Source organism: Heterocephalus glaber, unplaced genomic scaffold, assembly GCF_053883595.1.
Source record: "Heterocephalus glaber isolate CG9 unplaced genomic scaffold, H.glaber_assembly_v1.0 deba00001614, whole genome shotgun sequence".
Taxonomy (NCBI): Eukaryota; Metazoa; Chordata; class Mammalia; order Rodentia; family Bathyergidae; genus Heterocephalus; species Heterocephalus glaber.
Genome location: NW_028258385.1, coordinates 46,106 through 69,167, shown reverse-complemented (window position 1 = coordinate 69,167; position 23,062 = coordinate 46,106). Strand labels below are relative to the sequence as shown.

Here is a 23,062-nt window from a genome sequence, read left to right as displayed (position 1 = left end):
TATAGTGCCATTTGCCTTTTCACATGGGTCTCAGCTTAAAGTCACTGACCTTTAAATTCCAGCTGCCAAGTTCATGTTATTTGTCTACTTCTCACCAACACTGATAAGTTAAATTAGACAAAGGTACTTAATCCAAATCTTTCAGTGCTAAGAACCCTAGCCCTAACACTAATTTTCATGAGACAAAATGTACAGATCAATAAATCAAATCAGAATTATCCTCTTCTTCCTGTGCATTGGTAGCTACCTCACCATTCTAGTTGACTATTGCTCTGTGCCTGGAATTTACATTCCTTGTTTACCATTTGAAAACCACCTCTTGTCTTCATACACCTAGCATAGGGATTATGACTCAAGAACTTTTAAGACTCTTGAAATCTCTCAAGGGAAAATCCTGTACTTTGTAGGCTAAAAACATAGTTATTGGCTGGGGAATCCAGTTAAGATTCTGGATAGAATATGGTCTGAAATGCAAAAAAAAAACAAGCCATGCTTAAAATATGAAATATTAAACAGTAATTTTGTTTCTAATTATCCAATTGGCCAAAATATTAAGTTCTCCTACTGGATCTGTGGAAATGGCAGAGCAATTGACAGAGTTATAGTTAATCATTAAAGACAAAGAATTTTATGAAGGAGTTTGGGACCTCCAGGAAATATGCAAGACTCACTCTTATCCTTGTCTCAAACATTGTCATGCACCTTTTCCATTGGACTGGCCTTGGTCGCTTTTCTTGTTCAATGGTAACAGAAAATTAAGTGTTTTCCCGAGTTCTGTGATACATTCCAGTAAATAAGAAAAAAAAAAAAAAAGAACAGAACGGCAGATTGTAAAACCATGAATTTGCAGCTAAGTATGGCAAAAGTGGATTACCCTAAACCCCAAATTTGACTGGTATTAAATATAAAGGTGTTCTAATAGAATAGCATGATTATACCTGGGCATTCAGATATTAACACAAGACAGGGTCAGAAATCAGTGAAATTGTTGCAGACACAGTTGTTTCCTGCAGTGAAGAATCTGTTATAGATGTAAAAAGATACCACATATATTCTGTAAGAAGTGATGTAGGTAATATCTGTAAATTACTTCTCTCCTTGCGTGCAATATTCTACACTGTCCAAACTACAACCCACATCAGTCCTAGATCCCAAATCTGGCAACTCATCACAGTTCAGGACAACCACACCTACACTCAATACATTTTCTGCGTCTACCCCAGACCTCTATTTTTCTCTACATTCTGTTTTTTTAGAGTGAAAAAAACCCCTCTATACTGTCAGACATCTGGCCCTGCACTCATGTTACCTCAAACACACTGCTGCAGACACTGGGTAAATAATATTCATGCAAACTAACAGAGGCCTCCTGTACTGTGTATCAGTTAACTTGTAGATGTAGACTCAAAAGAGCCTATAATGATTATCCACAAAGGTAGATAGATATTCCTGGCAACACCTTATGTGAAACCATGTAAATATCCCTGAAAACGTAGGCCCAGTGCAATATCATACAATTTTCATTTACATATATTCAAAACATTTTGAGCTTCCCATTGCTATAATAGTAATTCTTCAAAGGTATTTTTTGTAGTATACACTCTTGACTTTGCACCTGTATTCCCTTACGTCCCAGAAGTTTCTAAGCCAGTGCAAGGGCACAGGGCTTTTGGACACACTACTCTTGGTTTAGTGCATGAAGATTCTACCTCCCTGAGCAGGCAGAAATCACAGACAGACACAACCATTAAGGAGGTATGACAAATTAAAGAATATAAATCTCACAGTTGGACTACATAGTAACTGCAGAGATATAGTACTCTTATCTGAATACACATATGTGTCTTTCATCTCACCTCCAGCAGTGTAAGAGTGGAACAGTAATTTTTCCATCCTCTGGTGCTTCAGCAAGAACTAATGTGTCAAATGGAACCAGACTTCATAAGATCATTAGGAAGATAAAAGAATCTAATGCACCATAAATGTTCTGCATGTAGAAGCACTCACTGTCTAAGTGTATGGTAACATGATATTGAATACAGGTTTGGAACTTTGATGTGATTACGAGAGGAACAATTCTAGCCTTAAAACATACATGTAATAGAAGCAGGTTTTGCTTATATAGAAGAGAGAGGTGACCTGGTTCTCATTCAAACTCATAGCATATTTTGAGTTTTCCAGAGCAAAAGGCCAATGAGAACAGAACTGTGCAGAGGACTGTAATATTGATTATGTCCAAAGCAGACTGTAAAGAGTTAACCCCTCTCCCAGCAGCATACTTCACGGACCTTGAGAAAACAATCCAAAAATTCATTTGGAACAAGAAGAGACCCAGAATAGCAAAAGCAATTCTAGGTAACAGAGACATGGCAGGGGGTATCACAACCCCCAACTTGAAACTATACTACAAAGCCAGTGTGATAAAAACAGCATGGTAGTGGCAAAGAAACAGACCTGAGGACCAGTGGAACAGACTAGAAGATGCCAAAACAACTCCAGACACACTCAGCCACCTCATCTTCGACAAAGGAGCCAAACACTCTCACTGGAGGAAAGATAGCCTCTTTAATAAATGGTGCTGCAAAACTTGGATTTCAACTTGCCAAAGGTTAAAACTAGACCTGTATCTCTCACCGTGCACTAAACTAAAATCAAAATGGATTAAAGATCTAAATATTAAAATAGAAACGCTGAATTGCCTGGAACAGAGGTTAGGTAGAACTCCTGAAGACATTGGTGTAGGAAAAGATTTTATGAACAAAACCTCAGTTGCCCATGAACTAGAACAAACAATCAACAAGTGGGATCTCTTCTTATTAAAAAGCTTCTGTACAGCAAGAGAAACCACCAACAGTGTGAAGAGACAACCCACAATGTGGGAAAAATCTTCACCTGCTGTTCCTCAGACAAAGGTCTACTACCTAGAATCTATAAAGAACTGAAAAAGATCAGACCTCCCAAATTTAAAGACCCAATCTGAAAATGGGCATCTGAAATGAACAGACATTTCTCAGACAAAGAAGTAGAAATAGCAAATAAACATGAAAAAATGTTCAACATCACTGGTCATTCGAGAGATGCAAATGAAAACAATGCTGAGATTCCACCTCACCCCAGAAAGAAGGGCTGCTATCAAGAAATCAACCAATAACAAATGCTGGCGGGGCTATGGGGAAAGAGGAACCCTGCTCCACTGCTGGTGGGAGTGTAGACTGGTGCAACCACTGTGGAAATCAGTATGGAGAGACCTCAAAGAACTAGGACTGGAAGTCCCATTTGGCCCTGCTATTCCACTCCTGGGGATCTTCCCCAAAGAATTAAAAGAATCATACCACAGTGATATATGTGCACCCATGTTCATAGCAGCACAATTTGTAATAGCTAAAACTTGGAAACAGCCCAAATGCCCATCAACTGGAGACTGGATAAAGAAAATGTGGTTTTTTAAAATAAAATGCAGTATTACTCACCCATAAAAAAATGAGAGATTAGAGACATTTATAGCTAAATGGATGCACATTGAGACGATACTCTTAAGTGAAATAAACACATGTGTAAATACTGAGTAGTTTCTCTAGTGTGAGAAACTGAAAGTGTAAATAAGGACTAAATGGTATAATAGATAATGTGAAATAGGAAGAAAAGGGGCAAAAGGGAAGGGGAAGTGGGAGGGGTAGGGGAAAGGAAAGAAGGGAATGCAATTAATATGAGAAAATGAAAAAATGGAAATAGTCTTTGTAAATAGGGAGGGATGGAGGCATTGAAGGGAGCGCAGGTGAAGGGGGAAAAATAAGAACCAAGACAGATTATGTAAAGGTGCAAATTTCCAAAGATGAATGTCATTATATTGTATACCTAAATTGTACCAATAAAATAAAACTTTTTTAAAAAAAGAGTTAACACCACAATTGTCTTGTTTATAGCAGTGAGTCTGGCTGAGGTCTATGTGCCGAGGTCAGAGTAACTCACATCCAAATTCCATTCCCACAACTAAAACCTTCTGACTACAAGGACAGTTTTAATTACCCTATATTTTGTCTATTCTGCTCCTAATTTGAGAATGCTTTGTCTTGTTCTTTATGAGCCTTGTTTACATTAATTTCCATAGAAACCAGAGCTTGCCTTTATCCCAACTGATTGCCAGTAATAATTAGTGCCTGAAACTGGCCAAGTCCTTTCTCAGCTACACTGGCACTGGTTGTCCTGGCACCCCACTTTCTCTCTCTTAGTTCTGTCTCGCGTGTATTTTTTTCTCAGGCCTGTGTTGCCCACTGGGCAGGTGGGGACTAGGGACTTACTGCAGGCATCTCTGTTGGAACTGTACTAAATAGGAAAGGGATGTTTACTGGCTCATGACACCCTGATGATAGATGTCAATTATTTCCCAAATTATACACCCCAAACAATTCTTTTATATTTCCATAATGAATCAAGTATAAATTTGATTAAAATATGAGAATATGAAATTTACTGGTGGAGAATTCAAAGGAATGGGCTTGCTAATAGTCACATACTGGAAGTAAGGGAAGAGAGATGGGACCGCTAAAACCTACATCCATTTTGGAGAAGAAATGGGGAGAGTGGAGAGGAATTCATTTCGGAATGATAGTGTGTGGGGCTGTCACTTTAAGTCTGACTCTTGCCATCACTCCATGCTGATACTACTCATTTCCTGTGATGGACGTCTTAAGCTGTGTCTGCAGCATTCTTCTTCTATCCCATATGGTACTTCTTGGCTATTGTTCTCTGAGGCAAGCAAAAAAAAAAAAGCACAAAGGGTCTGATAATATCAAAGTTTTTCATAACATGGAAACAATTTTCTTTACTGTCAGTGAGGACATTTGTTATGCAAATCTCAATATTAAAGGTGGTCAAGTTTGTATTTTCTTCCTGGAAATTTGGGTCTCGTTTGCTTCATAACACATACAGTAGCATTATTTTTCTAAACTCCAAATATAATCGTTAAGTTTTTATTCAACTCATCTGTCTAGGTAACATAGCTATGAACTAAGACAGTTATTTTTTTAGTATATGGTGAAAACATTAAAAACTACTTTCTTAACAAATTCAACCCTATGTGGGGTACTATAACACTCACCAAAGTCAACAGGAGACCTCCAGAACATGTTTGTACCGTATCATAAATATATTGTACCTTTCCTTAGCCTCTCAGTTTTCAAACCCGCATACATGAAAAGCATTCCTAAACTCTCTGCTTCTGTTTATTGACTGTTGTAGGGGCTAAGTACAAATGCGATCATGCTGTAACTTTTATGGTTGGAGTATTTCACTTAAAATCTCCATGTTAATACATATTGTCATGAATTGCAAGATGTCCATTTTTGAGCCTAAAACATAGAGTGTAATAAACCACACTGTTCATATGAATTCAAATAATTTATGAAATAAAAGAACCTGGAAATGCCTTGTTCTGTAGGCTTTATTGGAGGGTGATGGTTTTGACATTAATCATAACATGCAGCTTCTGACCTGTTCAGTAGATTAAATTATTCATGACATGTGGGAAGAAGGTCACTGGGAGTATGCTCTAGAGTGGTGCATTGCATCTGTACATGCGAACACCTCTCCTTCCAGGGTGAAATAAGGGTAACCAGGCTTCCTCACCATGCTGTTCCGTAATGATGTTTCTGCCTTTTTACACAACAGTAGGCAATAACACAGGTTCACCATCTGAAATTGACCCCAAGGAACTCTTTTGTTCTGTGAAACTATGCCAGCTATTGTTTTTTTAGCATTTGAAAACTCATTAACAAAACCATTGACATGGATTCATATTATTTTCACATGATGTCTATTGAGAACAAATCTTCAGTGTACATGGGACGACAACTATGTCTTCTAGATTCTACTTTCAGTGCAACCACTTTTAATTGAACTCAAATTCTTTTCATTTCTCTCTTATATCTCTAGTCGCAAAACTTCTAGGTGGGAGCTTGATGGGGAAGGCCTTCTTTGTTCTCTCCTTCTGATCCTGTTCCTGACAAAGGATGCAATGAGACTGCTGATCTTTAATGTCAGACTGTTCAATCAGTCTACTTTAAGATGTTTCAGAATTTGGGAGGGAAATAAATGACAAATAAGGAGCCAGAATTCTTGACAAGCACAGTGAGCTAGATTGCATGGATAGAGAAGGCAATCTGTTGTTACTCAGCAGAAGGGATCCCTGAGATGGCAGCCACAAGGAAGCCACAGGAGAGGACAATGAGAAGTAAAGAGTTTATGAGACCACATCCACAGTCAATAAGATTTCTCTGAAACCCACCTCACGAGGAGAAATGTTGGACAGAAAATCTTGGATAAATACAGACTCAAACAAAGCAAGTTTGAAAACTACTATAGTACCAGAATTGACACAACTGATCATGTTACAGGACAAACCAATGATATGTAAGACACAGGGGCTATGAGCATATTTAACACAGAGGCATGGAAATAAGATACTTATTGGGCATAACCCATAACGATGAGCAAGGGTTCAATGTAGCAAAAGGTGAAGAAAAACATCTTGTTAGTGTAAGACAACACGTGATACAAAAGTGAAGGCACCTCAAGTTGTCAAGCACTGATAATCATACCTACCACAATGCTAGATGTGGGAAAAGCAGACAAAAGTACATGGATGTGTGTACCCTGCATTCACTCCAGACAGTACCCTGATGAAAATATTCCCCTGCACTGTGAACACATATTTCAATAGGGACAGCATGAAGGCGGTTGGCTGGAGCTGCCATAAGAAGGCCAGGAAGCCAAAGAGGATAAACTGAGACAAAGATGAATGTATCTCTACAAGCACAGCTGTTGTACCTACTGAGATCCAAAACAAAATGAAGACACAATGGTGAAGAGGTAGGAGAATCTGATATAGTGGAACAGTAAGTGCCGGGAACAGCTTCTTCAGGAAAAAGTATGTAGAGTCTGGAAAGAATAGCTTCAAGAGAAATCAAAGTGAGTGAAGGGTACACAGGAACCATGAGGGAACTGATAGAGGAGAAGAAAATAGGATAAATAACACCGAAGAAATAGATCACCCCATGGATGAGACCATGCTGGAGGGTCTGATTTAAGCTGTACACAGATGAAATAGTATTGTAACAAGCACTGAAAAATAGAACTTTATGCTTTCTTTTTGGTTTTTTGAGACAGGCTCTGACTACACAGTTCAGGATGGCCTTGTACTCATATGTAGCCCAGCCTGGTGTCCAACTTGAAGTGATCTTCCTGCCTCAGTTTATATACTGGGATTATAGATGTGTGCCTCTATGCCTGGCTGAAAAATAAGACATTAAAACATAGGGTTTTTTCCCCCTTTAAAGACAAGTGGCTTCCTGAGACCTAGGGCATATAGTTTCCCTACCCCTCCTCAGCCCAGATGAAAAACAAATTATGCCCGGGATGACACCAGAAAGCCTGGAGCCCAGTTTCCTTTCCACAAGAAAGTGGACAATGGGTAAAGATGGCTGGAAGGGATGAATCCAGTGTGGAGATTTGCATTACCTCTCTGTGCTCCGTGCACACTGTTCCTGAAGCTAAACTACCTTTGTCCACCTTTAAATGGAGAGATGGCGATTTGAGCAAGAGGCCTCTCCATTGCCTCACTGTGAGCTTTGAGCAAATCCTTTTCCATTCTTAACCAAATACATAGGCTCTTTTGATTTGTTTGCTGTAGAGCGGGTGAAAAATAAGCACAAGAGCCTAGCCAGTAACTGTTTCTTAATAATTTTATGTTAATGAACAAATTTTTGGCTATTACTCTGTCTCTTTCATTGCCTATTTAATAATGATTGTCTTAGCATTCACTATGGTGATAGAGTAAAATGAGGTCAATGTATTAAGGCCTTAAGCCAGAATTTAGTAACTAATAGTTTGTTTTGTTTTATTTTAGCACTGACTACAGGAAAGTGCATGCATTTGGTGCAATTACAGTCAAGCACAGATGATCAAGCTTCTCACAGTGTGCATGTTCTAGGAGCCATCTGAACTGGGTTGTTATATAAAACATTTGTTTTGATAGTGTTTTTCTCAATTGACTATGTTAAAATACATACAGCAATACCTCATTTCACAAAAGCTTCTGTTTGCAAAGAAAAGCATTCAAGAAAATTTTCTTTCCATTTACAAACTCCACATCTGGTAACAAACATGACCAAGACCATCTTCCCCACACAAACACAAATGCATCCATCTTCCCCAAAATTGTAAAACAAATTAAGTTCATAAAACAAGGTACTACTATATATTGGTTTTCACTCCAGATATCTTATTTCATGTGCTTTAAAAAACGAGAGCTGGGCATGGTGGTGGATGCCTGTAATCCCAGCACTTGGGAGGTTAAGAATGGTGGATTGATTGGAGTTCCATAGTGAGCTAAAGGCCAGTCAGAACTACATAGTGAGACCATGTCTCAAAAAACTGTAAATGAGTAAATAAATTAATAAAATAAAATAAATGAATGCAGCAAGAGATGGTGCAACACACATGCAAACACAGTATATTGGGAATATAAAGCAAGGGGATCACAATTCCAAGGTCAAAATGAACAATTTAACAGGATTTTGAATTGTTAGGTAACCATCATAGAATCAGAAAAATGTTTGAAATGATCCCTGGAATTCGATTAGTACATAGCACAACTTCACTGAGATAGAAGTAGTAGAAGTAGTTAAATCAATAATACATATGTAGATTATTGTAGTTCCAAATTTTCTTCTTCTCTTTTTTTTTTCTTTGGTACCAGGGATCGAACTCGGGACCTTGCATTTGCAAAGCAAGTGGTGGAACCACTGAGCTAAATCCCCGGCCCTGTACTTTCAAATTTAAATTGAGAAATGCAAAGAAATCTAACTTCAGAAATGCAAAGTATAGATAATTCATTCTAAGTCACCTAATAATATTCATGCACTAGGTGTTAGATATATTTAGACCATTCAAAAAAACAGAATGTTTTCAAACAGACGAACTTTACAAAAATTTTGTTAGAACATATGCAATCTTCCTCCATTTACGAAGTATAAATATTAGCCTGGGATTTAGCTCAGTGGTGCCGCCGCCTGCCTTGCAAGCGCAAGGTCCTGAGTTTGATCCCCAGTACAAAAAAAAAAAAAAAAATCAGTCTTCCAAAGTATAAATATTGCTTCAAATTTATAAACAAAAATTATAAGTTATAGAGAATAGCTTAACAAATCCCATTTGCTTTCATTTCTCAGTGCCAGGTAGGGGAAGGGAACCCAGGGCCTCAGGGTCCCTAAGCACGTGCTCTACAACTGAACCACATTCAGTTTACTCATGTGGTTTTGATGTAAAATTCCTTCTTAAATAATCTCTTGGTTCAAATATAAGTCACAAAATGAATTTTGAAATATTTAGAAGTAGGTGGCAATTTAAGAATATTGTCAAAATTTGAAATAAAAAAACTTTCAGCTTTTAAGAAATATGTTTAGCAAGACAGTTCATGAGAAAAATACCATTAATTAATAAAACTGAAATCAATAATCTAAAAAACCGAACAAAACAGGGAGTAACAACAAGCCGGGTGTAACAGCGAAAAATGAGAAATATTTGCAAAGACCATTGATATTTTAATTTCTGAGAAAGACTCACTATGGGGCCCATGCTGGTCATCCAATTTTGATCCTGTTGATCAGCCTCTGGAATGCTGGGATTCCATGAGCATACCTCTGCACCTTCCTGAGGATATATTAAGAGAAAGAGTATTATTAAGTTATCATTTAATGAACTTTAAGTAGTAGATATACATTCTTAGTAATACGTAAAACTTCACACATGGTATATGGATAAGAGGGACTGTGGAGAAACCAACAAGTTGTCAAGCAACTCAAGTGGCAAACACAAAACTTCCCCTCATAAATTCATTGCCCAGAGGGATTATAGGTGCTTCCATGAAACTGTAAGATAGAGATCAAGATGAGATATGTATATGTACCAATTCCCCGTGATGAATATCTTTGTTAGGTATATAAAATATATACTAATGCAACCATTATACTTAAAAGATATGCTCGGCTAGACAAGGTCTCCCAAGTCTAATAAAAAAAAAAAAGGGTAGAAGAGCCAGGCATGGTGGTACATACTTGTACCTCCCCCTCCTTTGGGAGACTGAGGCAGGAGGAATCATGAGTTCAAGGCCAGCCTGGGCAACAGAGCGCGGAGATCTTGACCATAAATAAATAAATAAATAAATAGGAAATTTCTGCAGAAATTTCATCAAGTTAGTGTGATCTTTATCTGAAACTAGGCAACATGTTTACAAAAAAGGCTGCAACACCTATGACTCCTCAAGCCAGCATAAAACATTAAATAGTAAATTACAAGGGTTGATTAGAAAATAGCTTCTCATCTTGGCAGGAAGCTAAGTGGCAGCATTGGTCCCTAGCATATGTGATGCCCTGGGTGCAATCTGATGTACTACACACAAATATACACAGACACATACCCACACACATACACACTCACGCAGCCACAATATCATAATTAAGCAATGTTTGTGTATTTTATCAAAGATTAGGATAGTTCAACATCAAAAATGTAAGTCAATAAAGAAAAATCTCATGTGATTATTTGGATCTTGGCATAAATGTGTTTCCTAAATTTTAATTTCTATTATTTATTAAATGTCTGTAATTAAAAGCCAAAAGGTATTAGCAACTAGATAAAGTGTATATACCACAAAATTAACATATGGGACTCCAAACGGAGACGCTCTACATGAATTCTTTTAGGATGAGAAATGAGTCAAGGATATTCACTATCTCCACTGTCCTGTCACATAAGAGCAAAATTCATGTGTCATAAAGATTGAAATGGAAGAGGCAAAATCATTAGCCACAGATGATGAAAGTATCAAGATGTAACATCCTAGAACACGACAAGATCTATCTTGTCAGTGATTTACTGGAAAATATTACACTCTTTCTCAAAGCTTTAATATTCATTAAAACTATATGAATACAAGAAAGCCAAGGGATTCCCAATCAGAAAACAGTATAAAGGAATAGTTCTCAATTTTTTTTTTTTAAATCAAGGTCAGTATATACTTGGTAACTACAGAGAAATAAATGGCTTTTTGGGGGGTTTGTTTAAGGATGAGTTTTTGACTTAATAGAAGTTAAAATTTAAAAATGATCTTTTATCATTACACATTTTATTAGATTGAACTTTTATCAGTTTGTGCATAAACTTCTAATATTAGCCTAAAAAGGAATTAACAGACAGAGTATTCTGCTGCTTGTCTCAATGTGTGCCAATATTTTGTTTTATACAAGATAATCCTCTTCACCTATTGCTGTTAAGGGAAGACTTTATGAACAATGAGAAATACTTATATACATCCAAGCAGTTATGAACAAACTCTTTAAAAATTTGCAGCATAGTCTTAAAGAGAAATACTAGGCATAGATAGAATGACTGCCAGGCATGGCACACATGCCTGTATTTCCAGCAGCTGGGTGGGTTGAGGCAGAAGAAAACCACAAGTTCTTTCTTTTTCTGTTTTGTTTTTTTGGGGGGGGGGGCAGGGTCTTGCTATGTAGTTCAGGCTGGTGTTGAACTCACTATGTAGCCCAGCCTGCCCTCCAACTCAAGGTGATTCTCCCATATAGGCCTCCCAAGTGCTGGGATTTCAGCTTGCATCACCATGTCCAGCTACCACACAAGTTCTTGTTCAGCCTGGGCTACATACTGAGTTCAAGGTCACATGAACAATATAAAGAATCCCTGTCTTAAAAAATCAAAACAATAATAAACTGGAGGATGTAATCTGAACATGTAGAAAATAATGTACAGACTTAGATTGGATGTAATATGCTATAAAATTTTCAAATTATATTCTTAATACAAGTATATTTATAATACCACTGAAGCAACTATAAATGTGACAAAATTTTCTACAATCTCTCCTGAAAAACAAAGGACAGCACTCTATTTTTCAAATCTCAAATAAAAAAGTAGAGAGAAGTTTTCCTTTCCATTTTTTGAGACACACTGTAGCGTTACATTAAGTCTGAACATGAGACAACATTTAAACACAGTAAATTTATAAGAAATATCAAGAAATATTTCTGCTTTATTCTAAAATGAGATTTGATATGGTTGGCAGTATAAAAACAAGAGGAATGCATGACTAATCACACATTTATGGTGGTATATTGTACATTTGGTGGGCCAAGTAAACCTGATTTTTTTCATCACAAACTTTCAAAGGTGTACTCCAGGCAAAAATATGAAATGAGAAACTGTAACACATGGAAGAATGAATTTAAAAAACCCTTTTGTCATCTGGTAAGAGTGGAAAAATCTTCAGATATAAATTTGTAAAGGCACAAATATTAACGTGAGTGTAAAAATATACAAAAGGAGTAAGAGTTAAGATTTCTATTCAGCAAAGAATATTCTTGATTAAATTAACCTGTAGATTAAAAATTATACAAAGTATTTTCATTCTCTACATGTGATAAATAACTAGGAAATACCTTATTAAAAAACTAGCCTCAACACAAATATAAGCAAATAAATTACAGAAGGGCTTACACAGGAAAGGGAAAAAAAGGCATAAAAGACAGGAAAAATGAAAATAAATATCAATTCAAATCATTAATATTCATCAAATTTGAAAAAAATCTGGTGTTTGTTGGGAAGAGAAATAGGAATTGTTACCCCTTGGTGGTGGTATGTTCAGTGTGTTAGATTTTAAATTGATATACACTCTGGGCACTAACTGACAGCACCCCCCAAGCGAGACCGCTGCCCAACTGAGAGAAAAAAAATCCCAACTGATGCATTGTCTGTAAGAACAGCGAAGACAGGAAGCCAGCTACCGCCTAGCTCGTTCACATCTGCAAGGAGACCCACTCTGAAAAACCACAAGGCACCCACTGTACCTTGCTGTACCTGCCATCGCTCTGCTACCCTCACCCCTTCCTATTCACCAGCCTCAAGCCTATCACCCAAGAGACCCCAACATTTTCCGCCCTCCTAGCTGACATCCCCTCCCCTACTTAAAACTCCCCTGTATAAACTGAGCTTGCTATCCTTCCTATGCCAACAGCCTTTTTGCCCTTGGCCCATCTGCACTCAGATGTCAATAAACTCATCATATGTTGCTTAGATTTTGCCTGCCTCGGTGGTCTCACTCCTGGTCCGGTGGAACTGTACACTAACAAGCATGCTCCTGAGCATCAGGGGCATTTTGGCTAATCTATTTCTAGCACAGCAAGAAAGAGAATGCTTCCAGCACATTTATATCACTGACAGAACTTGAAAAGCCTGCTTTCCTATGACTCTGGAAAAGCCAAATGAGATGTCATGTTACCTCCACATGTTTTCTCAAGTATGGAATCACCAGTGGCTGGAAACTTCTGACTTAGCAAGTGCTGTGGACATATAAGCTTTTTAATGACATGGGACTGGGAAGGCAAAAATACCCCCACAAGGACCGGGGATTTAGCTCAGCGGTTTCGCCATCTGCTGTGCAAGTGCAAGGACCCGAGTTTGATCTCCGGTACCAAAAACACCCACAAAACAAAACAAAAAAACCCTACAAGCTACCATCTCTCTAGCTCTAAACCCCAATGCAAGCTGAGTTACCAAAAAAAAAAAAATCGCAGTTGGTACTTACACTTTCTTTCCCTCTCTCTCTCTCTCTTTCTCTCATGACAGTATCTCCCTATGGGAGACAGGTTGTTCTTAAACTCACAGCAATCCTTTTGCTGCACCCTCCTGAGTACTGGGATTACAGGAATGCTCCACCATGCCAGGTACTTTTTCTCCCCCCTGCCCACCTCCACCCCCCCCCACTGCCTTTCAGATTCATTTTTGCTTTAGCAAAAACCCACAAAAGTCTCCACAGCTTGCTGTACTATGATGACAGACACCGGAGGTGTAGAGGCCACACTAAGGGGTGAGTGAACTAAAGCTCTGTGCTTTATCTCAGCTGTGCCCTCCTGCAGAGGCCATTCCCACGGGCTTCTCCAGGACACCAACACGAGAGCTGTCCACAGAGTGTGGGGAATTCAGGAGAACTGGGAGGTTTCAGGGACTGCAGACTCCAGCCACATATGGAACACAGAACAAATGCCCATGGTCATCTCTTTCCCTAGAGAGATAGATGTAAGTCATTGCAAAGGAAAAAGAGCCCCAAGTCTAGGTTGTGACAGTTCTAGGCAAATTTACTTCAGCCCATTAAGACAAGGAAGAGGCAGTGGGAAGGCAGAAAAGGGTAGAGTAGAAAGCCATATAGTTGTTCGAAGGCTGAGGCAGTAACAATGGTTCTCACATTCAGCATAAAATAGAACTAGGAATGGAAGTGTTTTCTCTTCAGCATTGCCCATGCTTGATGTTTTGTAATCAAAGTGCTCTGATCATTGACAATTTCTGTCCTATCCCCTTGCCCTTATGGAACAAGCCAGACAGTGTGACCAGACCACAACTAGAAAACAAAAGCCACAACTCTGTTTTTTTTTTAAATTAAAATACTACTTGTAATGTAACCCAGTTCAGCTTCTTGGGAGAACCTGATGAATATACTACTCCACACAGGGTACTACATGATAAGTTTCATATTCTACAGAGAAGCACTTTATAAAGAGTTAAGGAATGAGTCTACACATTCTGCTTGAGTTACCAAGAGAAAATATCTTGATCAACCCACAGACAGTTCAAACTATAATGTATTAAAAATGGACTAAATGCCTGTAATCCCAGCACTCAGGGGGCTGAGGCATGAGGATTTCCACGAGTTTGAGGCAATACTGGGCTACATAGTGAGTTCAAGGCCAGCCTGAACTGTATAGCAAGACCCTGTCTCAAAAAAAAAAAAAAAGTAGCAAACACTGCTAAGCCTTGACTTCTTTAAAACAGATAAACACATTTATATGGACCTGTATTTGAGAAAATGTATAGTAACACATGGCTTATTTCATAATAAAATACTAAATATCTCATGTAATTTATTGAATGTGCTGCACTGAGAATCACTGGATGTTTTCACTTGATGTCTTGTTGCTGATGGAGCAGGGACTCACTGCTGTTGCCCAGCATCTTGAACAAGTATTGTAGCACAGACCACTAGTGCTCAAACAGTATAAAATTCCGAATCAAAGTAAATTTTCCACTGAGTACTTATCACTTTTTCTTTTACGCTTCAGTACTGGACTGAATTCAGGACCTTGCACAGGCTACACAAATTACTTTAGACTGGACACACAGCCTCAGTGATTTTACTTCATGTTGAGCTGGGTCTTGCTACCTTGTCCAGCCAGGCCTTGCTAGTGCAATAATCCTGCTTCAGTGTTCCAAGTGACTGGGATGAAAGGTGGGCACCACCATGCCTCACTGAAATTTCATTTCACCAAGCACAGTAATCCTTGATGATAATGATGACCAAGGAACCCCATATCTCAGACAGACATGGTGGCACATGCCTGTTATCTCAGCACTCCAGGAGGCTGAAACAAGATCAAAAGCTTGCTGCAGCTTAGGCAACATAGTGAGATGTGGTCTCAAAATTTCAAAAATATTTAAAGGTATGAAGGATGTATTCCAGGGGAAAAGGTGCTGCGTTCAATCTTCAACACCAGCCACACCTAAAATCTGTTGTATCCTGGACAAATCCCTTTCCATCACACTTAGATGGTGATATCTACCAATTTTTAATCTAGACAAGCTCAATTTTTAAATTTCCATTTAATTTCCTCAAAAACAATTAGGACTGAGTGTGTTGGCCTTATGTCTCAGTACTCGGGAGGCTGAGTCAGGAGAATTGCCAAAAGTTGGAGGCAAACCTGGGCTACACAGTAAGTTCAAGGCTAGCGTGTACTACATAGAACCACCTGTCTTAAAAAAAAAAAAAGACTGATTTGGTTAACTGATCAGTAGTAAAAGAAGACATATTTATCTAAGTTTTACTAAGACTTCTCCTTTCTTTTCTTTTTTTTGTACCTGGAATGGAACTCAGGGCTTCATCCCCAGCCCAACTTCTCCTTTCTTAACATGGAGATATTTGACACCTTCTCACACTGAGCCAGGACACAACAATTCTTTACTGTCACACTAACAACAATCTGACCTCAGGGGAAGACCCTCTCAGTTGTAGGCAGGGATTTTATCACAATTACCATACCTTCCTCTCCCACTTTCTTTCTCCTCCCATTTGCTCCTCCCTACACAGAAAACCCTTTCATTGCTAAACACTCATATGGCTGCAAAGCTCACCTTTCAACTTTTACTCCTAGGGCCAGGGATTTAGCTCAGTGGTTCTGCCGCCTGCCTCACAAGTGCAAGGACCCGGGTCCAATCCCTGGTACCACACACACACACAAATCTTTTACTCCTACTACAATATTCCTTTAATATAAAGTCCACCTCAATCAGCATTTCAATTCTTAAAACAGTGTCTACAGTCCAAGGACTATAGCAGCTATTTGAGATGCTACCTCTCTCCCTTTTCACTCCTACAAAATCACATGTTCTGTGTAGATGCCCGAGTTTAATGATTCTCACACTGTGTGTATAACAGGCAGCCCCTTCTGGAAGTAGTCCTTAGCAGGAACACTTTCTCCTGCCCTTGTTAACATATTAACATCCTCACCATTTCTCTCCGCATTCTAAACAATATGAGAAGGCCGCACTTAAGTGGTCTCTCCGTTCACGGAGGTGTCACCCAAATCATTAAGATGGTAATTGCTTTTGCATTGCGGTGTATGTAACACAGGAGTTCACTGCATGCTTGGCAAGCACTCTACCACCGGACTCACATGATCAGAAATATCGAACATTTCTTTCTTTTTTTTGTTTTGTTTCATTGTTTGAAACAGGGTCTTGCTATGTAGTTGAGGCTGGCCTTGGTCTCACTAGGTAGCCCAGACTGGCCTCCAACTCAAAGAGAACTTCCTACCTCAGCCTCGAACCACCACGCCTGGCGATCTTTACTTTCAATTCTCATGGCCTTAGCCCTCACTTATCCTGAGATTGGCACTGTGGGGACATACAGGAATTTTGGCAATTAACTCTCATCACAGAGCAGCATTGTCCTCAGGAGCTAAATTGTGGCTCTGAGACCCTGTATCCCATACATTTATAAAATTGAGGTCCCTTTGGTCTGATGGAGGGACAAATGAGACCAGGGGTCCCGCTCCCCACAGCTCCCCACCGGAATCAGGGTCTCCCCACAATTCCCACCCCCCGCGCACAGGTGGAGATGCAGCTGTGGGCTGCGGCTGCCGAGCCTGTACTCTAGGCTCGAGGGGTGGCTGTGGAGAGACAGGGTGCTGGGTACACAAAATAGACCTGCAGCGCAGGAGGGACAGAGTGGCCACGGGCGCCGACTCCGGGCAGCGGGGAGGCACTGGTCCGCCATTGCTATTCCCCCCGCTTCCACCCAGACCTCACCCCGTCGCATCCCATCCCTATTAGGATACCCGTCCCACAGCATCACCATTGCGTGTCTGGAGGGTCTCCCCGGTTGCTTCCCACGCAGCCTGCAGCCAGCAGAAATCCTAAAGCACGGGCAATCTCCCCAGCTGGGATGGCTCTCAGCACAGAGCTCTGGTTCTGGGCTTTGGAGCTCGGAAACAGAGCCCTCCTCCCCGGGCAATCTGATTGGACAATTCATACACCCCGCCCCTGAACACTGATTGGCTCCCGCTCCACGGCTCTCTTCTGAGCTGAGAAAGACAGCAGAAGCCACTCCTTAGCATTGTGAGTGCTACTCGGTTGGGAGATTGTAACCCAGACACTTCTTGTCCAGTTTGTCTCCCAGGACGCTTGTAAGGTCAGACTGAGGCATGATTGAGAACACCAAGGCAGGCAAAAGCTAAGCAACATGCCGGGTGCAGATGGGCCAAGGGTGAAGGCCTCCTCTCAGAGGAGAGTATTCTTGGTTAGATGGGGGATTTTAGGTAGAGGAAGGGGCACTTGTGGAAAGGGTGGAAAATTTTAGAGTCCCATGGGTGGTGCGCCTGGGGCTGGCTGATAAACAGGGCTGTGGTGGGAACAACAGGGCGGCTGCTGGCTCCCTGTTATCGCCGTCCTCCTGCAGATGTGGGTAACGGGGTGGGGTGCAACTCGGGGGACCTGTCAGTGCTGACCTGGCCTAGCCTGCATTTCAGAAGAGGTCACTCCTGGCTTTGCAGAGCTGCTTCTGTCTTTTTGTTTTGAAGACAGGATCTTGCTATGTAATTTATTCTGTTCTTGAACTCACTATGTAGCTCAGGCTGGTCTTGAGCTTGCTGTGATCCTCCTGCATCAGCCTCCCCAATGTTGGGCTTACACGGATGCACCACCATGCCTGGCTACTCCAGTCTTCTTACTTGTGTGTTGCTCTTCCAAATAGAGTCACCAGTCTGCTAAGCCAGTTCCAGAGTTAATTCACTATGGAGAAATCACTGTGAGAGAGCATCACGAGGCAGGCAAAGCCAGGACACAGTCCAAGAGAGGGTAGCCCTGCTGTTCTGAGGGGTGAGAAATTAGGAATACGGTTGTTGGCTTCATGGACAAGACTTTCTCATAGTGTAATTCTTGATTTACTCATCCTAAGCCAAGAAAATACATGCCAAAGAGAGCCATGTGGTTGCTGAATTAATGGACTTTCTGGTGTTGAGACAGGAAAAGCTAAGGACTTCAGACTGTAAACTCCCCATGACCTATAGGTCCCTCCTCAATAGTTACAAATCTCTGTCTTTCAACACATTAATATTGCCAGAAGGAAAATATTACCTGGAGTCATATGACACTCTTGATTGCTAACTTGTTTGGCATGAGAGGTGTGTAGGATGTTGGTAAAGCACACTGCACGTGTGTCTGGTTCTCGTGGAGGTGTGACATTAGGGGCCTTGTCTTCTCCCTCCCTCTTCCTCTCTGGCACCTGTTTTGTTTTGTGCTTCGTGGTTCTCGTGCAGCAGTTATCTTTCTTTCTTCATTTCCTTCCACTGTATGTCAGGCATTTTGTACCTACAACAAAAAAATTAGTAAAATTAACAGTAGGTGTCTGAACCAAATAGACTGCCAAATGCATCAACCCTTTCTTTAGAAGACTATATAAATGAGTTATCTCTATGAGTGGTCCTCATAGATTTTCTTCATATGAACATATTTCACTGTGACTCCAGCAACTCTGCATGAGATCCATTTCCCATGCTAACCAGTAAGAGCCTCTGAAAAGACAAACCCCCAATATATTTTACACGTGTCACCTACTTTCCACTGCTCCCCAGCTTGGGGGTGTCACCACTCTTTCTAGAGCTGTTCTGAGAAGCTGAACATGCCAAAGAGATCTACAGTTCTGGAGGGCCAAAGGGGATGGTCATGACCTTTCCACTTTAGACTCAAGATATATCACAGCTTCAAGTCACTGGACTTAAAATTGTCCTCTGCACTAAGGTTTATTCATCTGCTTTTCTGAATCAAGTCTTTGCATTTAAACAAGCCTCATCCTTGTTGTCTTCTGTGCTTATTAATGAAGAAGAAAAAGACAATTCTAGGATATTGTATATGGATTCAAAACATGTAGGAATTATTGAAAAAATAGATGCCATGAACTGATATCCATATGACAAATGTATAGAAAACAGCTACCTGAATGTGAATTGTCCATTTTTTTCATGTGTATGGTTGATTCCCTCACCATTCCAGTTGGATATTGTAACAAGATCCTCTGTGCCTAGGGATTTCCATATTCTGTTTACCTTTTTAGAACAAAGTCTTGATTCCCTGACAGCACTATAGACCCATCTGACTATTTCTCTACTCAAATCCTAATCATTTATAAACACCTCTCCCTTTCAAATAATGTACCAAGCTTAAGATTTAATCTTCTGAAGGCTCAGCCACATTTCTCTATTTCAATTATTTATTTGATATTGTGGTATGTTGAATATGGTGATATTTTGGGTGAATTCTAGGGACAAATTTATTGTGGCTCTTCTACACAGCCTGTCACACCACAGGAACTATGAAAACACTTACAGAATATTATATCATTGGGTCATAGTTTAGGAATTCTGATACAAGAAATTCAACTCCCCTTGAAAGGTCTTATATGAAACTTCCGTGCCTTGTATCATAGTAAGATTACTAGTGGCTGTGGAACTGTTCCTAGTTTCTTGATGGAGAATAACCTAAAATCCAGAATGACCAAATAATGCTTAATTGATGGAACTTGTAAAAATATATTTTATTTGTAACTAACAAGTGGGATTCAAGGATAAGACCCATCCACTGGATTTGTGCAGAGGGGAAAAGGGCTTGAGGTTGAGTTCATAATCAAAGCCAAAAACCTAATCATTCATATCAGTATACCATAAAATTATTTACTTGTAATGAAAACTTTCTTATTCATTGTATGATATTTAGCATTACCTGTGGCCTAAAATTACATATGCCAGCAAAATCCACTCCCCTTCTGACTTGAGAAAAAAATCTCCAGACATATCCACATATTGAAAGCCCCTGACCTAACAGCTACCGGATAACAAGACATAGAATGGGAAAACAAAGTCCAGGCTCCTACCAAACCTGGAGGAGTTTTTCATTTCTCCACTTCTACAACCCAAACCAGGGTGAATAATTCTTACTAAATTTTTTGAACTCTTCCACTGCAGCTCAACTCTTTGTGGCCCACTCCGTATGGTCTGCATAATATAATGTGGTTATATTATGCTGATTGTCTGGAAAAAAGTTGTTCATCCATGAGTCTGCTCAGACAATATCAGTTCTGCCTCTTTTCTGCTTTGATGAAAAATAAACTGAGAAATATATCCAATGTATGTTTCAAACCCAACACTGGACAAAACCACAAATATATTGGTTTTTCCAATACATAAAAAACTATGATAAAATTTTATAAATTTTGCACAGGTAGAGGTTAATAATACTACCTAATGCTGAACTACATATATAATGGCAAACAACATGGTATAACCAATGTTATGTAGATATGCCCTTCTCTGAATGTTACTCGGGTCTGGGGTCTGGGGTCTCCTTTTACAGGTTATTTATAGGTCCTTTCTGTCCCAGACAAATAATTGAAGAAAACAGGCATAAATAGTGGCAAAGTTTCACATTTATTAAAGACAGGGAAAAAACAGAAGTATAGTGGGAAAACAGGCTCACTAGAATGAATTTGGGCTCAGTAAAATGGGAGAAGAAAATAAAAATTAAAAATACCCTACAGCACAGAGTGGGCTACCCTGAAGAGGCATGATTGTAAGTTCTTAATGATGACTGCTCCTTTTTTATACTTCCACCCTGGCATCACGTCCAAGTCATTCTATCAAAAACCTGTTAGAATTGTTTTGTGTCCTGGGATCTTGTCATATGTCTTTTCCCACCTAGTTTTAGCCATACCCTGTAGTCCTGCCTCGTGAATGTCTGACTTCCTACCTGTAACCAGCATTGCAAAATAGGAACTTAATAAGTTAGGTTTTTTTTTCCTTTGGATTCAGGTTGCTTCCAAACTTCTTCAGCTCTAGGGCATAAATGGCATGCCCACTTCTCCTCTACCCAGAGGAATGGTCAGAATATGCAAAGCCTGGCACCAAGAGGTGAAGCCCAATTTCATTTACTTAGTTAAGGGTGGAGTATGTCTATATCCAGAAAGAGATGGAGGTAACGGGAAAGTGTTTATTGTTCCATTGTATTCTCTCCCACACTGTTGCTTGTTGTAAAAAACACCAACTCATTTATACTTGGTGAGATGGTGGCTTGAGGCAAATAGGCCACTCCATCTCCTCAGACCTAGCTTTGAATAAATCTTTTCCCTTTTCACCAAAATGTATGGCCTTCCTTTGTTATAGACAGCTAAGTTAGTTAAAAATTAATATACAGTCAGAGAGAGATTGGGTCCTCAAGGAAGTGAGCACAAAAAAGTAAAGGCATAAAGATTGTGGCTGGAGATACAAAATGGAGACACATTGGCCAGGCTTGCATTTCTCCCTAAAGGATGAATGGCAATTTGAGATTATATTGTAATTAGCACCACCTGGTCCAGTAAGCTCAGATAGGCATCAGATGCCCAGGTGGGTCACCAGAGCATCTGGACCCATCTCTTTCCAAAAATGCCTTTTTCCATTCCATATACCTATGCTGTGTGACTTGTTTCCCTATTGAATGAACATAAACTGATGTAGCTTCTATATAGATGTCCCTGAAAAGCTTCCCAAAGTGCTCATAGATAGGGCTTTTCAGAGTTGGCTGGATCTAGGGTGTCTGATGCTAGGATTAAATTGTGCGAGGCTGGGGTTAAGGATGTGTGATTACTACATTAATCCACAGATTAGTTATGCATAATTCTCTGTGTGGATAATAGAAAGATCCCACTTTGGGTGTGGGATGCACCAGCCAAAAGGCAGGTAGCTTGGAAGGGATAAAAGGAAAGACTTCTGCTACTCTTGCTTACTGCTTTGTTCCCTTCTGCCTTCCCAACCAAGCTATGGACTGCAATGCCCCTCTGCAATGCCTCTCTGCCATGCTACCCTGCCTTAGAGCCAGCCAGTTATGGCCTGAAACCTCTACAAACTAGGAGTCAAAATAAACCATTCCTCCTTTAACTTGTGGGTGTTGGGTATTTTGTTTCAGCAATGAGAAAAATAACTAAGACAAATTTTTGTACCCAGAGTGGTTCTAGAGAAACAGAATTGTAAAAATGAAATTCTTTGATGGCTTTATGGATTTCCAGAGTTGACTCTCTAATTTGACGAGACGGTGTAGCTGGAGTGTTGTTCAGTTACACAACACTTGCCTAGTGAGTGCAAGGTCATTGGATCAATTCCCAGCACAAAAACCAATCATAATAATGAATAAATAAATAATTTTCATTTAATGTGATTAAATGGCACCATAGTCTCTTCTTCTGATACTGTGAGGAATACTGATAGTCCTTAATGTGAACTGTTTAAATTAATATGCAATATAGATCCATTTGCTTATCCTACTTCACCACTTGTGAAATGTAAATATAATGATGCTGGCTGGTTACTCTTAGCATCTCTGGACAAACTAGTGAAGGAGAACAATAATCTCCAAACATCCACAG

General features: G+C 39.7%; 1 protein-coding gene across 1 annotated transcript in view; it reads right to left on the bottom strand.

The window, feature by feature from the left end:
- LOC101722932 (uncharacterized) overlaps positions 1-17,633 on the bottom strand; it is a 49,636-nt gene extending 32,003 nt beyond the window's left edge. Inside the window, exons 1-2 of the mRNA XM_087196786.1 lie at positions 17,468-17,633; positions 9,619-9,705 (exon numbers count right to left, since the gene is read on the bottom strand). Of these exons, the coding sequence (XP_087052912.1) occupies positions 9,619-9,705; positions 17,468-17,470 (90 nt within the window). The 5' untranslated portion in view covers positions 17,471-17,633. The remainder of the gene's footprint in view (positions 1-9,618; positions 9,706-17,467) is intronic.
- Between the last annotated feature and the right edge of the window lie 5,429 nt (positions 17,634-23,062).